This window comes from Notothenia rossii (genome assembly GCF_949606895.1).
Source record: "Notothenia rossii genome assembly, chromosome: 2".
Lineage (NCBI taxonomy): Eukaryota > Metazoa > Chordata > Actinopteri > Perciformes > Nototheniidae > Notothenia > Notothenia rossii.
In genome coordinates this window covers 90,002,702-90,021,346 of record NC_136904.1, presented here as the reverse complement: position 1 = coordinate 90,021,346, position 18,645 = coordinate 90,002,702, and the positions used below count along the sequence as shown (strand labels likewise).

The following is an 18,645-nucleotide window of genomic DNA, read 5'->3' as shown; positions in this document are numbered from 1 at the left end:
TGTCCTTTCACCTCTTTGGGAAATCTGTGTGCGTCCATCTGTCCGTCCTCTCTCTCGTCATCAGTAGGGTGTGTGTGTATATCAACTAAAACTGAGTAGGACAACAAACATTGGACAAAAACGTGGCACTACCTGGAGACTTCTTGTGATTTTTTAGAATTTCAGGGATCATCACTGGAGTCAACATTGAGAGAATCCTCCCATCCTTAATGGGGCAAGATATATTAATCATCGTCTGTGTGATAAGGGAAAAATAATGTACGCATTTTTAAGTTGCATAATTGCCATCTATTGTTGTGTATAATGGTTGTGGTCTTATGCCAATTCCAGAGACACATTTACATTTTTCAAAGTAATCTGATTCCTTTAGGAACAATAGAGAGTTGACATATAGCCTCAGCATCTCAGCAAATTCATATTTTTATTTGTTTTGGTCCTTTTTCAGACTATCTTACCGATAGACAACAGAGAACAGTCTCATCATCTGAGTGGCAACAAGCAGGATGAATTCCTACATCCGTGGCTCCTACAGTTTAATGCAAGTTGTAAGATATTTCTTAATGCTAGACAGAATGAAATTCATTACAATCGCATCCTGCACGTAAACGTCGTAAAATGTGGGTGACACAGGTTGTAACACTATGCTGTTCTTAGTACAGTTAAAAGCACGTGGAGCCAGAAAATCCAAATCTCCTTGTCTTAGTTTTTGTAAGACTTTAGACATATTGATTTAAGGCATTTTAATACCAATGCAGGCCTATGTTAGGTTAATGAATTCAATGACTGAAGGACTTTTTAAGGATCTGAGTGAACCCTGTATTCAAATCAGATTCTCTATTGACAGTAGCTCCTGTCCACTTTCTTTGTCATTGTGGTCACATTTTTCCACACACTGTATTTAAAGGGTTTCTGACTATGGGCCTGTGCGTCTGCTCCTGACCTCCAGTGTGACAGAGACAATAGTGGGCAGAAGATCATCTGATACAGGAAAGAAAAATGGAAAATATGTTGGATATGTGTGTGTCGGTCTATGTGTGTGTGTTGGTGTGTGAGTGTATGTGTATGTGTGTGTGTGTGTGTGTGTGTGTGTGTGTGTGTGTGTGTGTGTGTGTGTGTGTGTGTGTGTGTGTCGGTCTATGTGTGTGTGTTGGTGTGTGAGTGTGTGTGTGTGTGTGTGTGTGTGTGTGTGTGTGTGTGTGTGTGTGTGTGTGTGTGTGTGTGTGTGTGTGTGTGTGTGTGTGGACTTCCTGAGCGTCGGGTGATAACGCAGCTTCCTGTGGACCAGGTTGATGAGCTAATATTGAATTTAATCTTCCCTTTGTGAGCGGTCCGGAGACCTGGCAACCGGACTGGAAAGAGGTCATGACCGCATCACACACACACACACACACACACACACACACACACACACACACACACACACACACACACACACACACACACACACACACACACACACACACACACACACACACACACACACACACACACACACACACACACACACACACACACACACACACACACACACACACACACACACACACACACACACACACACACACACACACACACACACACACAGTACTGTATATATAGTACCAAGAGATATGAGCCTCATAGTTCAAATGCCATTGGCACAATGACATACCGATAATATTTAGTAGCTGATCAGTCACTCATAACTTGTTTCTAAGAAATCTCAGCACAGTTGCTTTCCAGCTACATTTGCATTCATTTAAATGAAATCCTCAAACACATATACACTATCATCAGCGGGTGATTAAGCAGAGGTAAACGCCAAACATATCTCAAATAAACTCCAAATGTTTATTTTATTTACGTTAGTATGTTTTTTATTCACTCACGTTTGCCCAAAGTGGTGGTTACTTCATGAGTGTCAGTCTCGGCTCTATTTAAAAATGCAACCAGCAATTTTATCCCAGATTTGTTTTTTAACCCTCCTATTGTCTTCGTGTTCCCCCCTTACTTTGTTGCTCGGGGTCAAATTTGACCGATCCTGTTTTAACTGCTATTACATTAACACAAAAACCATTAATCATCACCACATGTCATCTAACACCCTTTCAAACTGTACATATTGTATCAGACTACTGGTATACATGAAACACTGCAGTAAATATACAAAGAACAGGCACTGAACATGCATTGCGTGTGCCAGGTGTGATCCATGTGGGGGGATGGGCACATAAGAGCGGGACATGTGTCAAATTGTTGTGTGTGTGTGTGTGTGTGTGTGTGTGTGTGTGTGTGTGTGTGTGTGTGTGTGTGTGTGTGTGTGTGTGTGTGTGTGTGTGTGTGTGTGTGTGTTTTATCTGATCCCGATGGTTACTAATTCCTTTTCTTTATGGCGGTCATTTTTGCCCGGGAACACCATGGGTGTTACAAAGTTGACTAAATCATCCAAAATGCAATGAAAGTGGTGATCAGCAATTGAATATGTTCAAATGTGTACTGTGAAGGACATCATAAAGCCTTAATGCAATCGAATGTAAAACAAAAAAGTTATGATTGATGAAAGTAGTAAATCGGTCAGAACAGGAGGGTTAAGTCACAAATTGTGTTGTTACGGCCTCAATGTTTAAAAGATGTGTTGAGTTTCCCCCAAATCCCCTAGATCGACTATAATATGTTTTAAAAACCCATATTATGGTCCCTATTAGCATCAGAGGAGTCAAAAGAAAGCTCCAACTCTTACAGTAAAATGAACCAGTGCATTCAGCTTTTTAACCTTAATTGTTTAAATGTATTGCCCCAGAAATTAGTCTCTGGATTGATAGCCTGTCGCATCGCAGTAAATGTAAATGAAGGTAGAAGTAGGAGGAAAGTAATAATCACTTGCTATTACCTTAAAAAGAATCCTCTCTCAAACTGGCTGCCGGCCATACGGACGAATGAACTCCCAAAACACAATCCTCCCTGTGAGTGGATTTATTGTGTCAGTGTGTATTAGGCAGATAAAGTCCTGGGCCTGAGCTGTGTGTGTGTGTGTGTGTGTGTGTGTGTGTGTGTGTGTGTGTGTGTGTGTGTGTGTGTGTGTGTGTGTGTGTGTGTGTGTGTGTGTGTGTGAAATGCTTTATGTCGCTGTTAGTTTACTTACTGCTGGTTGAGGACAAGGGACTGTAATCAGACCTGCAGAGGAAGACAGGAAGCAGAAAGAAAAGACAGACAGGACAAGAAGCAGAGAGGAGACAGGAGTTTATATTACAGCATGAAGAACACATGATTTACAGGACGACACACTCCTATTTCAAATACAGTGCTGACAGCTGGCTAAACAGAAGGAGAGGTCACCAAAAATGCACACAGTGGTTTCTATCTGTGGGGCTAAAACACAGGGACATCTACTCCAGTACTGTTTCTACTTCTGTCATCAAGTTAGATGTTGAGGTACTTCTAAACTTCAAGAGCATTTCTATTTGATGCTACTTTAAACTTGAAGTGAAGCGTTAAGGAGTAAACTGCCAAATATAGGAGGTATAATTGATTTCACCATCATTTAATGCTACTTAAAAATGGATGCATTAGTATTCATAATCCAACAATATATTTAAGGATGAGTGGTATGGAGAAAAATTAAGTGACAATATTAGTGACCATATATATATTCAATTGCGTTATATTGTAAGGGGGAATATTGTTGCTTTTACAAATTAAAGAGATTTTTGATAAATAATCATTAGTAATGTGGATAACACAGCTGAGTGGGTAATAATAATAATAGAAAAAGCTATTAAAGTCTAGCAAATTAGGACAATTATGTAACTTTTATATAATTTAATATTTAAGACCAAGAGAAAAACATTTAAAATCTAGGAAGATATCTTTTCGTATATAACCATATTGATTTAATATGGATATATATTCGACTTAAGGCGGCACGGGCATGTACAATCATTTTCCCATTACGAAACTCGTTTTTTTACCAATTACCAATCAACACATGAATGCAGCACAAATGCCCTATTTTGCAATGTTAACCAACGTGGAAACCTGTTTAATATCTGCTAGGTGTTTGTAACTTGTTCTAAAATGGTTTGGGTTCTTCTTTGGTCCACACTACATCCAAACATACAAGTTTAATACAAATCAAGCAAGGAGTTTTTCCATAATGAAAACATCATCTTGGCCTTGTAGTTTTATTTCGATGTCTCTTTTGAAATGCTGAACAGACTGATAATCTTTCATTTGTCCATAAAGAGGTGCCACATAGGCTAACCATCACGTGTTCCTTTACTGCTCCTGATGCTAAACTAAGCTCCTAAACCAGGTCCTGACTCTGTCTCCGTACTTTAAGGACAGAGATCCATAAAGTAAAAAGATCCTTCTTTTTCCAGCGCTGTGGACACAAACAGGAATTCTCCTTAAGGGACGAGCGGTGTGTAATCTAAACCTCCCATCTTTGAACTGAGAGGGAGGCAGAATTAGATGTCCCTCTAATCTGATCTCCGAGGATTAGGGAACAAATTCTGGCCGTTTTGTGAAATTACAGAAATATCTGTGATGTACAGGAAGAATGCACGTCCATTTACAACGAGACTGCTGCATCCTACAATACCTAGAAACGTCCGTGAAACTCACACGTATACCACACGACCTGAGAGTATTAGTCCCACGGGAGTCAGCTGACGACCAGGGAAAACTATTCACACACACACACACACACACACACACACACACACACACACACACACACACACACACACACACACACACACACACACACACACACACACACACACACACACACACACACACACACACACACACACACACACACACACACACACACACACACACACACACACACACACACACACACACACACACACCGTCTCTAAACTAATAAAGCCTCTGCAGCTACAGGACAGCAGGAAACAGAGGAGCGAGTCTGTTTCCTGCAGCAGGAGGTTATCAATCTCACTAACAGGGGCATTAGTGGTGGTGCAGAGAAAGGAAAGGATGATAGAAGAAGAAGAAGAAGAAGAAGAAGAAGAAGAAGAAGAAGAAGAAGAAGAAGAAGAAGAAGAAGAAGAAGAAGAAGAAGAAGAAGAAGCAGAAGCAGATTATAAATAAGTGGAAGGATCCTGCAAGAAGGACACGGAGTGAAATGATAGACGTGTCCCTGAGCGCACAGAGACAAATGACAAGGTGGAGAAAAAAACCCGTTCTTTTTTAGAGTTTATGACTGTGTGGAGGAGAGTTGGAGGTAGTAGTGTGTGCAGTGTTTTAATGGCTCCCGTGGGTGTGTGTATTTGGCAGGACTCCCTCCCACAGTTAGCATCTCTGGCGTTTCCCCGTCTGCCTTTTATTCATCTGCGTCCAAGGACAATAAACTCAGCGTGGAGCGAAGACAGGCAGCAGCGCCGTCATGCTCGGGGTCTGACTGCTGAGTGACCTGATGGGCCGTCCCGTCTACAGGCTTATTTGAACAGATTCAGGTCTCTTATTTGACTAAGGAAGGGAGACGAGTGCGATAGAAAGACAATAAACCCTCAAACGTCTCACTTTTCCTAACAGAGAATCGTATGAGCGTTAGACGGTAAAGTTCTTGATATGTTCTGGAAAAATCATTTGTCAGAGTTTAAAGAAACTAATGCTGAGGGATGGTGGGAGAAGGGAACGCAAACCACCGTTTCCTGTGTTGAAAGAACGCCCAATTATTTGACCAGTCAGACGTTAGACTACGAGATTGTCACGCTACTTCCATCAAGACAGTATATCGTTCAGACGATTGCCAAAATGGAGAACCGAACTACTCGGGGCAGCAGAGCAAGCTGAAAACACAACTTTAATGTATATTATATAAGTTATATGTAATGTTGAACATGATATCAGTTGCCATTTTATGTATAAGGCAGGCTTCAATCTTCATTACCTGTAGCTAATACTTTGTTTCTGTTTACCTGTCTGTTCGTTTGTCTGGATTATGGAAAAACTACTGGCCGAATTTCCATGAAACTTCGAAAAATAACTCTGTTGTGATTGGTCAGCCGCTTAAAGATGTCCCGCCCCTTAGCCTATCATGTACAATGTGTTGGAGCGCTAGCCAATAGAAGTGCAAGAGTTATATTATGTTACTATGTTCAGGAAGTAGAAAGGAGTCCAATGGAGGCGTTTGAGGAGGGAACTTTGGGATTTTAGCCTTTGCAGACCATTTACATGCACTAACACATACAGGAAAGGGATAACACCAAAAAGCATAGTAGGGCCTCTTTAAAGTATAAAAAAGGCCTATAGAGTCTAATTGTGATTGTTGGGAGAGCTGATGGTAGAGACAGTGAACATGGAGGTGAACAGGAAGTGGAGCCAGTGGGGGAGGAAGTGACCTGATGGAGGCGTTGGCTCTCGGGTTATCAGCCATGCTTTTCCCTCTCACATCATGCTTTACACCGAGGTCTCTGCTGCTGAGTTCCCATGAAACACGGGCTCTCTCTCTCACACACGATGCTGTTGGTTCCAGTTCACAGCTAATGTAATTGCAGGTGACTCATTGATGTTCGGATGGACTACGTTTCCCACCTTAATAACTTTCAATAGAAGAGTAAGTAGAACATTAGGCCTGGTATTCTGTTGCTGTATAATGTCTCTGTCATGTACTTTAATGAAGTTGCTGTATTACAATTCAAAAGGTTTATTTTCTATATGCTTAAACCTCATATATACATGTCTGCCTTGCTGCTTGACTTTATTTTGCGTTTACATTCATCCAAGAAACACACTTTACCTAATGTTTTAAGTCATTTGCAATACATTTAGTGACTGTAGAAAACTCATACTTGAATATTATATACTCTTGTTAATAAAAATGTAAGTCAGTAGTTTTGATGATGTCTTTGAAGAGGTTAAAGGTCATCTAGGGTTTGGCACTAAAACACACACACACACACACCCTCAACTACCACAACACTTCATCCATCATATTTGACATACCGCATGAGAAGCACATCTTTGTCTAATAGCTGTAAACAAAGGGGACAATAAATTAACTCTGTTGTCAAAACATTCTTCCATTAAGATCCATCTTAGCCTGTACTTTAACAACAACTGATTTGCTGACTAAGACTGAACTTTCCACAAAAGAGTTAGGATCACACCTCCTCCATATGCCCTCATTAGACTTTACATAAAGCATTGGCACAGCTCAAGGGTGCAATCCAGGATAATCAGCATTTAAAGTAATAATTATACTCATAAGGATAAAAAGCATATCAATAAACAAGTCTTACTGTGATACAAATGCATATTGAACGTGTATAACGTATATTAAATACACACATAACTTTATTATGAGTTGGGTAGCACCAAACCAAACTCCATTTAAAAAAGGGCCAATTTAAAGTTGTATCGCTTATTTGACAAGAATAAGCTCTTAATAGTTGAATTTCTCATTGTTAACACGTGTTTGCTTTAGGTCGGCTGGTAACATGAAGACACTGTCGAAATAAAAACATGCTTTCAGACTAAAAATACTTGGAATTATCTTTTTTGTCTGGTTTTCTATAGTAAAAGTTGTATTACCATGTCAACAATGTTTACCTGTACTCCAATAAATATAAGAACATCTGAATGATGAATATATCATTAAATCACATGTTTTCTGCTTCTCTCACCCTGCAGTCTCGGCTCCTGAATCCACGCAGTCATCTTCTGCTGAGGTTTTCTCCATCTCAAACATTTAGCAGCATTGTTTCAAAGTCCCGAAGTGACGAATACAAAAGTAGCATTTAAAAACACACTATGGTTTGGATAAGAGACTTCAATGAGAGAGAACAAGTCTGAATGTTCCGGTTTGTTGCCCCTGTCTTGCAGAGATCAGTCTGGTGAACTAGTCTGAGCAACAGGAGACTGACTGCTCTCTCTGCGTCAATTGCGCTCTGTGGTGATGCCTTCAGGTACCATAGGAAATTATATAATAATGGATTCAACACAAAGTGGTCGCTAGTCTTCAAGGCGGCCAGAAAAAGAGAATATTATATTATATATATTTTAAATCAAATCGTGTCAATAAAACAATAAAGGACGAAACAACGCAAGGGTACGGTCTTATGAAACAATGTTAAAAAAAAATCAAAAAGTATAAAAAAATACACAGGAAAACAATAATTTAAATAAATACATAAATAATAACTGTTTGAAAATTCAAAGGTTTTAAAATCAAAACATTTTTAAGAGTGGTATTCAAAAACCAAGGTCGTCTTTTCTTAGTCTTATTAAATGTATGAAAAGATGCCGAATAAGGATCAAGATGAATATATTATTCAATAAAGTTAATTAACTACTATTCCACTATAGTCACAATAAGTCACATGTTTGACTTATCTTGTAAATAAAACATAATGTAGTGACATACTTTGAGTATTTTAATTAATGTCAGTAAATTTACTTATTTAAATGTATTTTTATGTCAGAAATGCATCTCTTTGTGAGACGTTTAGATGAGCCTAGAGTCCAGTAAGAATACAACTTGTTTCCTTAAGTTGTAAATAAATGGTAATTAGTGAACAAACAAATAAAAAAATCTGCTAAAAAGCATAAAATGTTATTATATTTGTGTTGTCAATTATTATCAAGGATGTATATGGATGTATGTACATATCCTATATTCTATTGACATGTATATAGACTTGTTGCACTACTTTTTATTTTGTATATTATTATATATGTTGCATTGTTGGAGACAATGTCATCAGGTCAGAAGAATTTCATTGCCATTTCTACACTTTAGCTTATGTGCATGTGAGAATAAAACCGTTGAATCTGAATCTAAAGAGAACAGCTGTAGTTTTTCCAGCAGCACCTGAAGGCAACATGAGGAAGAGAGATGCTCTGGCTCCATCAGCAGGAGGGAGGAGGTAATGCAGCATCTCTGTTAAAACCATAGGTTAAAACCAGACAGAGCAAGAAGAGTCATCCTGTTTCTGTTCATCAAGTCAACACATACCTGCCTTGTAAATAAGAACCATGTTTTCCCAGTCATAGGTCTATCTATCTATCTATCTATCTATCTATCTATCTATCTATCTATCTATCTATCTATCTATCTATCTATCTATCTATCTATCTATCTATCTATCTATCTATCTATCTATCTATCTATCTATCTATCTATCTATCTATCTATCTATCTATCTATCTATCTATCTATCCATCTATCCATCCACCCACCTACCTACCTACCTACCTATCTATCTATCTATCTATCTATCTATCTATCTATCTATCTATCTATCTATCTATCTATCTATCTATCTATCTATCTATCTATCTATCTATCTATCTATCTATCTATCTATCTATCTATCTATCTATCTATCTATCTATCTATCTATCTATCCATCTATCCATCCACCCACCTACCTACCTACCTACCTATCTATCTATCTATCTATCTATCTATCTATCTATCTATCTATCTATCTATCTATCTATCTATCTATCTATCTATCTATCTATCTAGTATGATCTTATACTAATCATAATTGTACCAAAGGTTATTTTTTATAGCACATATTACCACCAGCGCTTTACAACAAACACATGAAACACAACAACAAAATACATATAATGCTTGAATAAGTAATAAACTAAACTAGATGATGAAAAAAATATAATTCAGCGTGACGTTGAAATGATGACATCATCTCCGCGCGCCACATAAAGCAGGCGGTTCCTTTTCCAGCTTCCAGCACGTTGATGTTTATATGTTAGCTTCTTAGCTTAGCTGCTGCACACGTTTCATCTTCAGTATCTTAATTAACATTTGACTAAAATCAGAAATGTCTGTCACCGAGATGTTCAGTCACATCCAGGGCTTCCTGAGCGCCGACCAGGACATCAGAGAGGTAACAATATTAATGAATATATTAATATATATTCCGCTGCTAGCTATCGGCTAACCGGAATCCTGTCAACACAATGAATACACATTCAGGTTCATAGGAGTACATGATATGTATATAAATCATATTATCACAAACTCGTTTCTATTTATTTCATTTGAGCAGAGGTGTTAAGTAACTAACTAAATTTACTCAAGTAATTTTGATCAAAATACACAATGCTTATCTGTTTATTAGTCTTATGTGTTCTATGTCCTATATATATATTCATGTTGCACTGTTGGAGGAGCCTGTGACTTCAGTATTTCATTGCCTTATCTACACTGTAGCTACTGTGCACATGACAATAAAGCATTGCATCTTGAATTGAATGAATCTTGAAAATGCTAAAGTAATAAGCATGCTCAATTCAAAGTAATTACCTTTAATTGATCTGACCTTAATATAGCATACTGTGTTATTGCTAAGCAGATGTGCACATAGACATAATGTGTCTTTGTGTTTTTAGTGCATAACCATTTTTTGCTACTTTAAAATTAAAAGTATTCTTCTTTCTGTGTCTTTGTATTTACACCAAAGCTAATTCCTCGTATGTGTAAACCCACTTTGTAATTAAACCGACTCTGATAACTAAATGCAGTGCAAAAGTGAAATACTTCATATATAGGGTTTATTTGACACTTTAAGGCACATCCATTTGTATTTCTGTTAATAGAAAACATGTTGTATTGACTTAAGATTTGGTTGAACTTTGCTCCAGGATATCCGTAAGGTGGTCCAGATGCTGGAGCAGACTGCCAGAGAAATACTTACGGTTCTCCAAAGCGTGCACCAGCCGTCTGGATTCAAAGAAAGTAAGCATCCTTTTTTCACACTGTTTTCACTGGGACTCGATGCGTCTCATTGACTTGTGTTAGAAAAATATCACTCGTCACCGGCTTGAGCTTCAATCTCAGGATCAATGTGCTTCTGATCCTCTCCAGAATGGAAGGAGTCATCACATACAGAGCATCAACTAGTTCCTGAACAGTGTCCTTCACATGCTGATATAGAAGAGAGGGAGTTCCACAGTCACAAGATGGAGGAATAGAAAGCAGTATTCAATGTTTACTTCAGATTAGCTCCACATCAGAAATGATCATGCTTGTCATATGTCTCTCTCCATAGAGGCTGAATCATCATGTTAATCACATAGCTATCATATGCCTCAAACAGTCCTGATGCTCTTCTAGGTAATCACACATCCTGTCATGTTCACAGCTACAGTTGGGATACCTTTGTTATATTGGAAGAGGACATTCAGTGTTTTCCCAACAATTTGTTAACGTTGATTTCCTCCCGTTAGTTCCCATTAAATGTGCGAGGGCCCGGGAGTTGTTCTGCACGGTCCGGACCACAATTGCCGATCTCAAAACCAAATTTCCTATGGAGCAGTACTACAGGTAGGATCCACTCGGCACAGTATTTGCAGTTTGCTTCTCTCACAATCATTCAATTCACACTTTTGTTAGTGATTGGAAAGGCTATCATTCAAAAAAAGTAAGTATAGTTTAAAATACAGGTAATCTGCAGAAATGCACTGAATATGTTTTTGTGAGTTCAGCAAACAAAACACTAATTCCTATGGATCTGAAGCATTTATCATTTGAAGAATTCCTTCCTTGGTGTCCAGTGGAATTCACATTTTACTTAGTCAGCAACAAGCTTACAAGCTAAACATTATTCTCCTACAATCAAAAAACTGTTTTTGCGAGATGCAATTTAGAAAAGTCCAATATGTTGATCAGTAGGCTCTACTAAGGGTTTTATATATCTTTAATAGTGTTGCCATTTACAATATGTCTAATGCATTTACCCAGAAACCCCTGCAAAGTAGAATTGATGCTGAATTGAATATCGAGGCAAAATAAGGTGATATTAAAAAAAAAACATAACTCTTGTTTTCCGACCTGTTTGATCACACTTCAGGTTCCATGAGCACTGGCGGTTTGTCCTGCAGCGTTTAGTCTTCCTGGCGACCTTCGTCGTCTACCTGGAGACGGAGGCTCTTGTGATCCGGGAGGAAGTGGCTAAGATCCTCGGCAGTAAGTATATTTCAGTGTGTTGGTGTGTAGGTGTTACTGAGGGATGCTGCTTCACTCTCTCTCCTCCCTTTGCTCTCCACAGTTGAGGTGGTGCGAGAGAAAGGCTTCCACCTGGACGTGGAGGACTACCTGGCAGGAGTGCTGATCATGGCCAGTGAACTGGTGAGTGCGATGTTGATCTCTAATGTTCGTACTAGTAGTAGTAGAACCTAGGGCTGTGCGATTAGGGCAAAAATCATAATCGCGATTATTTTGGTCAATAATTGATATCAAGGTTATTAAATACGATTATTCTTTGACTTTGAAAACATCCATTTATTGAACTTTAAAACAAATTAAAATAATAATTTGAACAGTATCTGTTTAACTGTTGATTACCCTGAACGTAGAATTCAACTGAAAAACGAATAAATAAAATAAATGATACATTTATATTTAAATAAATAATATCGAAATAATAAATACCAATAAACAAGATCAACAGATATTTTTGGAGCGCACTTCAACAAGCTACTAAACATTTATAAATATGATAAATAAATGCAAATATGTTGCAGTGCACTGTCACAATCTAGCAAAGCTAAATAATCGTATTTTTCGATTATGTTTTTTTTGTAATTCTGGCAGGCCAAAATCGTAATTGCGATTAAAATACGACAAATTGCACAGCCCTAGTAGAACCTTTATTCAGCCAGGAAAATCAATTAAGAACAAATTCTTATTTTCAATGATGACCTGTCAGGAGGCAAAAGGCTTCCTGAGGGGATGGGGGTTGGGAGGAAGAAAATAAAAAGACAGACTCCGGGCGCTACAGAACCCAGGACACAACACAATGACGCAGAGCAGAGATGACAGGCATAGCAGTTAAACATATAACATATCTAAAACAATACTGCTGTGGTTCAATCAGTCATTCAAATAATATGGAACATTCATCCATTCAATCATTCATTCATTCCTTCATGGCAATCCATACTATAGGAGAGGTCAAGACATTGGTAGTGAGAACTAGTTTATTAGGTACAGCTAGCTTAAACTAACACAGCCTGATACAACAGTCCTAATCAGTATTCAAAGATAATAGGGGTTCCACATGCTATACATATAAAAAACATGACATTACTGGTTAATGAAACTACCTTATTTTGGGCAGGGTTTTAGATGAGATGTTCTATAAAGTGCTAAATGTAGCTTTGATTTGGCTACTTTTCATGACAGAATCGAGCATCTGTTGATTTGAAGTGTTTCAAAGGATCCGGTTCATAAAAACTCCTTTTTTTGGACAGAACTTTAAATGTTCTATAAATTGATTTAGATTAAATATCCCATTTTGAAGCTTCAGTTTAGGGTACTGATCATGACAGAATTGTGCAGGACCCATCTGCTCAAGGACTGTTGGAAGAAAGTAGAACATCTGATGATAATGTCTGGCTATGATAGAACGGGTTAAATGCACTTTGTAAAATGTGCAAATTGGTTGTTGACAAATTCTAATTAAGGGCAATGATGATTGATACTTGGAGTTGTGGTTTCCATTGCGTTTAAGCCTTAAAAGCCTTAGGCCTTAAAATCATCTAAAATGACTTCTCAATAGGAAACCGATCATTGCATGTACGTTGAGTCCCTCTGGGTTTAACTTGTGATTATATTTTATATTTCTCCTGCAGTCACGGTTGGCGGTAAACAGCGTCACGTCCGGAGACTACACCCGGCCGCTCCGCATCTCCAACTTCATCAACGAGCTGGACTCGGGCTTCCGTCTTCTGAACCTGAAGAACGACCCGCTGCGGAAACGCTACGACGGCCTGAAGTACGACGTGAAGAAGATCGAGGAGGTGGTGTACGACCTGTCCATCCGGGGGCTCACCAAGGAGGCCGAGACCTCCGGAGGAGACAAGTAGAGAAGCTGAGCCTCACCCCGCCTGCAAGGCAAGACCCAGGGATCTCTAACCTGAGGCTCCGGCAGCTGAGGACTGGCTGTGTGTGTGTGTGTGTGCGCATGAAAGGTGCTTTAGATGGATGGCAGAAGCCTCGTTCAAGATCGCAGGTTCATTTAATTGTTTTTAAATCTGTGTTCTCGGATTCATCTGTTACGGTTTCACTGAGTTGGATTGCAACCATTTATTGTTAGTTTGATTTCAAGACGACGGGCGCTCAGGTTTGTTTATTTTTCAAAACAAAAATGTGTTAGCGTTGAGTAGGCGCCTGGTAGTATTTCTTAGACTTCTGAGTTATGGTTGAAAAATGGATGACTCCAAACTGAGACCTAGAAGCCTTATAAATGAAGGAAATATTTGACACAACAATCAAACAGAACAAATAAACAAGCATTCAGACTAGATTTTCATAAAGTAGCCTTGGTTTGGATTTTGAGCGGTAAGATACATCTGCATATACCTTTTTTCTTTTTTATATAACTGAGGCTCCAGGAGTGCGAGAGCCAAAGAAAACACAAAGACGCACTACAGCTAGGGACATTCCTTTTTTCTTGTAATTTTTTCTTGCAGAACAGTGCCAATAAATATGTTGTTTGAGACTTTTTGGAAATCATTTTGCAAACACAATAGTCAGAATGTACTGCATGTATCCACTTTGAGGAATGTCTTGAAGGTTTGCTGTTAGCATCCAATGCTTCTGTTCTGTATTCGAGCTAGGTTGTGTTTTCTAGAAAAATAATCCACTTTCTTTCCATCTTCCTTTTTGTTTCCTGGAGTGCATTTGACTTGTGCTGTCTGTATTCCTGTCGTTGAATCACTTGTCTTAAAGATGCTTAAAAATGTAAATATATTTCTACTCGTCATAAAATGAACACATCATGTCGTGTTTAAAATCTTTTAATATATTTCACAATATATTACATTGGGGAAATAATACATCAGGTCTTTTAAATGAGAAAAACAAAAGAAACCGAATGCAGGCTTGGTTTTTGTTTTTAATCTGAGCTCCCTGCCCTCCGAAACACAGTGATTCGCTACCTCTTGTAGTGCTACTTCATCAATAACGTAAAACAGGTTCGGTTTGATGACTTGTCTCAACCGGCTGAAAACAGCTAATAAATCCCTTCTTGTATAAAGAATTGAGAATAAACAAGACTGCGTAAGTACTAACTTATAATAAAGTGCATTAAACAAAAATAAAGCCTTCATAAATAAATAAAAAACAGCAAAATAAGAGGAAAAGCAGCCAAGGTCAGAGGAGTAATTATATCGCCTGTAAAGTGAAGTGCCGACAGGTAGTGTGGTCCGCATGTCGGAGGTAAATGCTACTGTGACAGGCTGCAAATAGTCAGTACGTTTTTAGAATAACAGTAATAAGTACCAAGGCACAACAGCTCATCGCTAGGTCACAACATCACACAGTTAAAACCGCGCTGGAACCAGATGGTTGAGATATATTTTTAAAGTCAAGTAAGCAGAGTTTTTCAACCTTAAAATGGTGGGGGGATTTATTGCTGTGCCAATTTGCTTAATGGTGGCGTAGGTAATTTATTTCAGAAACACTTTTTGTTATATTCCATGGAATGCTCTTAACACCCCGATAGCAATGAATATATTAAATGCTTTGACAATAAATAGATAAAAACATGTCATCTGTGGAAGCCGTGGCGCTGTAAAAAGCACGACCAATCATCTGAGCAGGCCCGGCTAAAGTAACTGGATGGCCTACCTGCCTGTCAACCTTCCATCTCGTGCACAAACTTATCTCGTGCCCTCATTGGTCATGTGTGTGTTGGAGGAGGGGCTCCGTAAGGAAGTGGCAGAGTTTTTCCGGTTGTGTATTTTCAAATTCTAGCGCACTCGAGCTGGTTTCTCCAAAATTACCTACCCCACCAGAGTCATTGTGTGACATATTTCAAACCTTATCTATTTCATTTTAACTAAATGTACTTAAAGTAATAAATACACAAAGCACGGCTAGGTTTAATAATTGAAACAAAATCAACAGTTTTGATGAATAACTGTTTAAATAATTTATGTAAAATGTGCCTCTTCACGTTCTTGATTATAATTAATATTTTGTAGTTTTTAATAAGCAAAACAGGAAATTACCAGACGGTTCTCAGGGTCTGGGCATTTTTCAGCCTTTATATTTTCAATATATTGACCGATTTATCCGATTAGTATAAAAGGCAAATAAATTATTTTTGCAAGCCGTACAAATACATCAAACAAATATCAATATATCTGTCCAATGTCTTGGTTAGTGCATGAAAGCAAGGTTGAAAATCTCTGCGCTCGACACACAGTGATGAAACTGCAGTGTTTGACTTTGTGACATGATGTTAACAGGAAACTGTTAAAGGAGATTGACTAAACTGCCCATGAACTGATTTAAAAAAAAAGATTATCAGGTCAGGATTATGAAGTTAATGACGCCAACATACATGATCACTTTTAAGACTCTGACGAAGGAAATTATGGGATAATAAATGCATGTACAGTAGCTACTCGTTGTATAACTGGCAGAGATTATTGCTGTTATGAGTTCTTGTTAAACACACAGGAGGTTTGCTCTGCTGCATCTCTGGCAGTGAACGTTGCAGTACCGCCGACGGACGCTAGAGGGCGGCACACAGACAGGAGAGGGCAGTGAACACAAACAGAAACCACGGAACAAAGCTCCATCTCTACATTACCAAAAACAAACATTTCCCCCATCTTACGCGTTGTATAAAAAAGAAATTACATTACAATTTTTCTTTTCAGCCATTTTCAGTCGTGCTTTTCAACAGACACACCTTCTTTTTTTCAATGAAAACACAGCGTTCGTTTCTCCAGGAGCAAACAGTCTTTACAATCAAGGCTGACGAGCACAGCCCAAGTTTTTTTGGTAGTCCAAGAATCTTCTTTGAAATCTTCACACATGATTTTTTTGACAGTATGGCGCACTTGTAGCTTTGTAAGTAAAAAGTGCTCTTCGGTGAGTTTGAGATTTTCTTTTTTTAACTGAAATCTAACATATTTAAACACTCAGAAATGCTTCTCGTTGTCAGTTCGCAGTAAGAAGGGTTATTTACAGAGTAGCAAAGTTATTCTCAGGAGCGCGTCTGGTTCGTGTTGATCATGATGTTGGGCAAAGCGTTGCGTCTTTTCCTCCACGTGCCCAAATCTCGAGTGTATCTCTTAATCTGGTGGAACCACTGCTGGGTGCGGGATTTGTCCGAGGCGCGAAAAACGAAAGATTCCCGCCGAATATCGAGCACCTCGAACGTGTCCTCGCAGTCCGGGTCTGTGGACACCACGCAGTTTCCCAGGCGGATCGGCTCTCTCAGCACTGTGAACTTCCCGCTGCTTTTATCCTTGATTATAACCAGAACTCCATCTCGAATACAGTCCCCTCCACCCTCTCCCTGATCCCCCCGAGCCCCCAAATCGCTGCCTTGTCCTGGGGCTTCTCCGGCCCGCTGTATCCTCACCATCAGGAGACTCTGGACGTTTTGAAACTTGAGCGCCTTGCTGCCCTTCTTCACCCACTGCCCGTCCGCCGGTTGGGACAGCTGCAGAGGACCCTCCATCACGAATCGGGTGTTTTCTCTCGCCCAGCCCACGGTCTTCATGGACACCTCCCTCATCTCGATGTTGATGACCTCGCGGTTCTTGCGGCTGTCGCGGCGGAACGAGCGCAGCGACCAAGTGACGCCGTTGCCCTCCTGCTTGGTCTTCATGTTGATGTGCTCCAGGTGGGACTCCACGCGACTCTTGGCCTCGCGGAGACGGGAGTAGTCGGGGTAGCACTCGGGGGTGACCTTGATGATTCGGCTCAGGAGCAGCGGGTATTTGGTCACGCGCTGCAGGGGCGCCATGAGGAAGGAGCGCAGGTTCATACGACGCAGCGCGGTGTTGTCGTTCTGGGAAACATCCAGGAAGATCCTAGAGAGAGAACCAGAGAAAATTAAAGGGGGTTTTTACAAGAATCTGTTAACATGTTTTATGGTCTTTCAGGTTTTTGTGTGTGGTCTGCAAAGTCTAAAATCCCTGTGTTGACTCGAGAGGGAGTTTCCTCTATTGGACTCCTTTCCTTACTTTGTGACATAATGAGATCACTATGTAACCCTAACGTTTCTATTGGCTAGTGCTCCAACACATTGTACGTGATAGGCTAAGGGGCGGGACATCTCTAAGCGATTGACTAATCACAACAGAGCCGGCCAGCTAACCAATCAGAGAAGACTGGGCTCTGGTTTCAGACAGAGGGTGAAAAGAGGTGCTGCAGCACAGGCAGTATGAGAAAAATAAAGAGCTTTTTGAACAGTAACCCATGGAGACATGTCCCAGGAGAGATACTAAATATAAATATGAAACCTGAAAATTAGCATAATAGGGCCCCTTTAACTCCAATGAGAGAAAGTAGAGATGAACTCGTCATATTTTTTTTGTCACAACAACACACTCTTGGGTTTAGGCAAACTGTGTCAAATGTTAAAGCTACCATTAACTAACATTCCCAAACTCCCTACCAAACGTATATGTCTTGTTAGCTGTGCAAATATCTGATGATGACTAGATTAAATATATAAATAGATTAGACCACATCCTTTTAGCAGAAAAAAAGTGTACATCATTTTATGCTAAGCACTCCAGATACACCAATTGATGTCCATATTTGGAATGATACGTCGCCTTTAAACTGGAGACGTTCTTTGGTTGTCCTGGGAAAACTCTTAAAAAGTTGATTAACGGGAATCACAGGAAGTCTTG

At 39.3% G+C, this 18,645-nt stretch overlaps 3 protein-coding genes across 5 annotated transcripts in view; 1 reads left to right on the top strand and 2 right to left on the bottom strand.

The window, feature by feature from the left end:
* Positions 1–7,844, bottom strand: part of fam124a (family with sequence similarity 124 member A) — a gene marked incomplete at its 3' end in the record, with an annotated part of 33,589 nt that extends 25,745 nt beyond the window's left edge. Inside the window, exons 1-2 of the mRNA XM_079665830.1 lie at positions 7,635–7,844; positions 3,122–3,153 (exon numbers count right to left, since the gene is read on the bottom strand). Coding sequence (XP_079521956.1) covers positions 3,122–3,153; positions 7,635–7,699 — 97 coding nt within the window. The remainder of the gene's footprint in view (positions 1–3,121; positions 3,154–7,634) is intronic.
* A 1,835-nt stretch (positions 7,845–9,679) lies between these two features.
* tsn (translin) lies at positions 9,680–14,763 on the top strand. Its single transcript, XM_079665256.1, has 6 exons — positions 9,680–9,866; positions 10,624–10,717; positions 11,209–11,305; positions 11,832–11,947; positions 12,030–12,109; positions 13,615–14,763. The coding sequence occupies exons 1-6, from the start codon at positions 9,801–9,803 to the stop codon at positions 13,846–13,848; spliced, it is 687 nt and encodes a 228-aa protein (XP_079521382.1). The 5' UTR covers positions 9,680–9,800; the 3' UTR covers positions 13,849–14,763.
* A 2-nt stretch (positions 14,764–14,765) lies between these two features.
* arhgef49 (Rho guanine nucleotide exchange factor 49) overlaps positions 14,766–18,645 on the bottom strand; it is a 145,947-nt gene continuing 142,067 nt past the window's right edge. For all 3 annotated transcript variants that reach the window (XM_079665253.1, XM_079665255.1, XM_079665254.1), the window contains one exon: positions 14,766–17,817. In XM_079665253.1, coding sequence (XP_079521379.1) covers positions 16,983–17,817 — 835 coding nt within the window. In that variant the 3' untranslated portion in view covers positions 14,766–16,982. The remainder of the gene's footprint in view (positions 17,818–18,645) is intronic.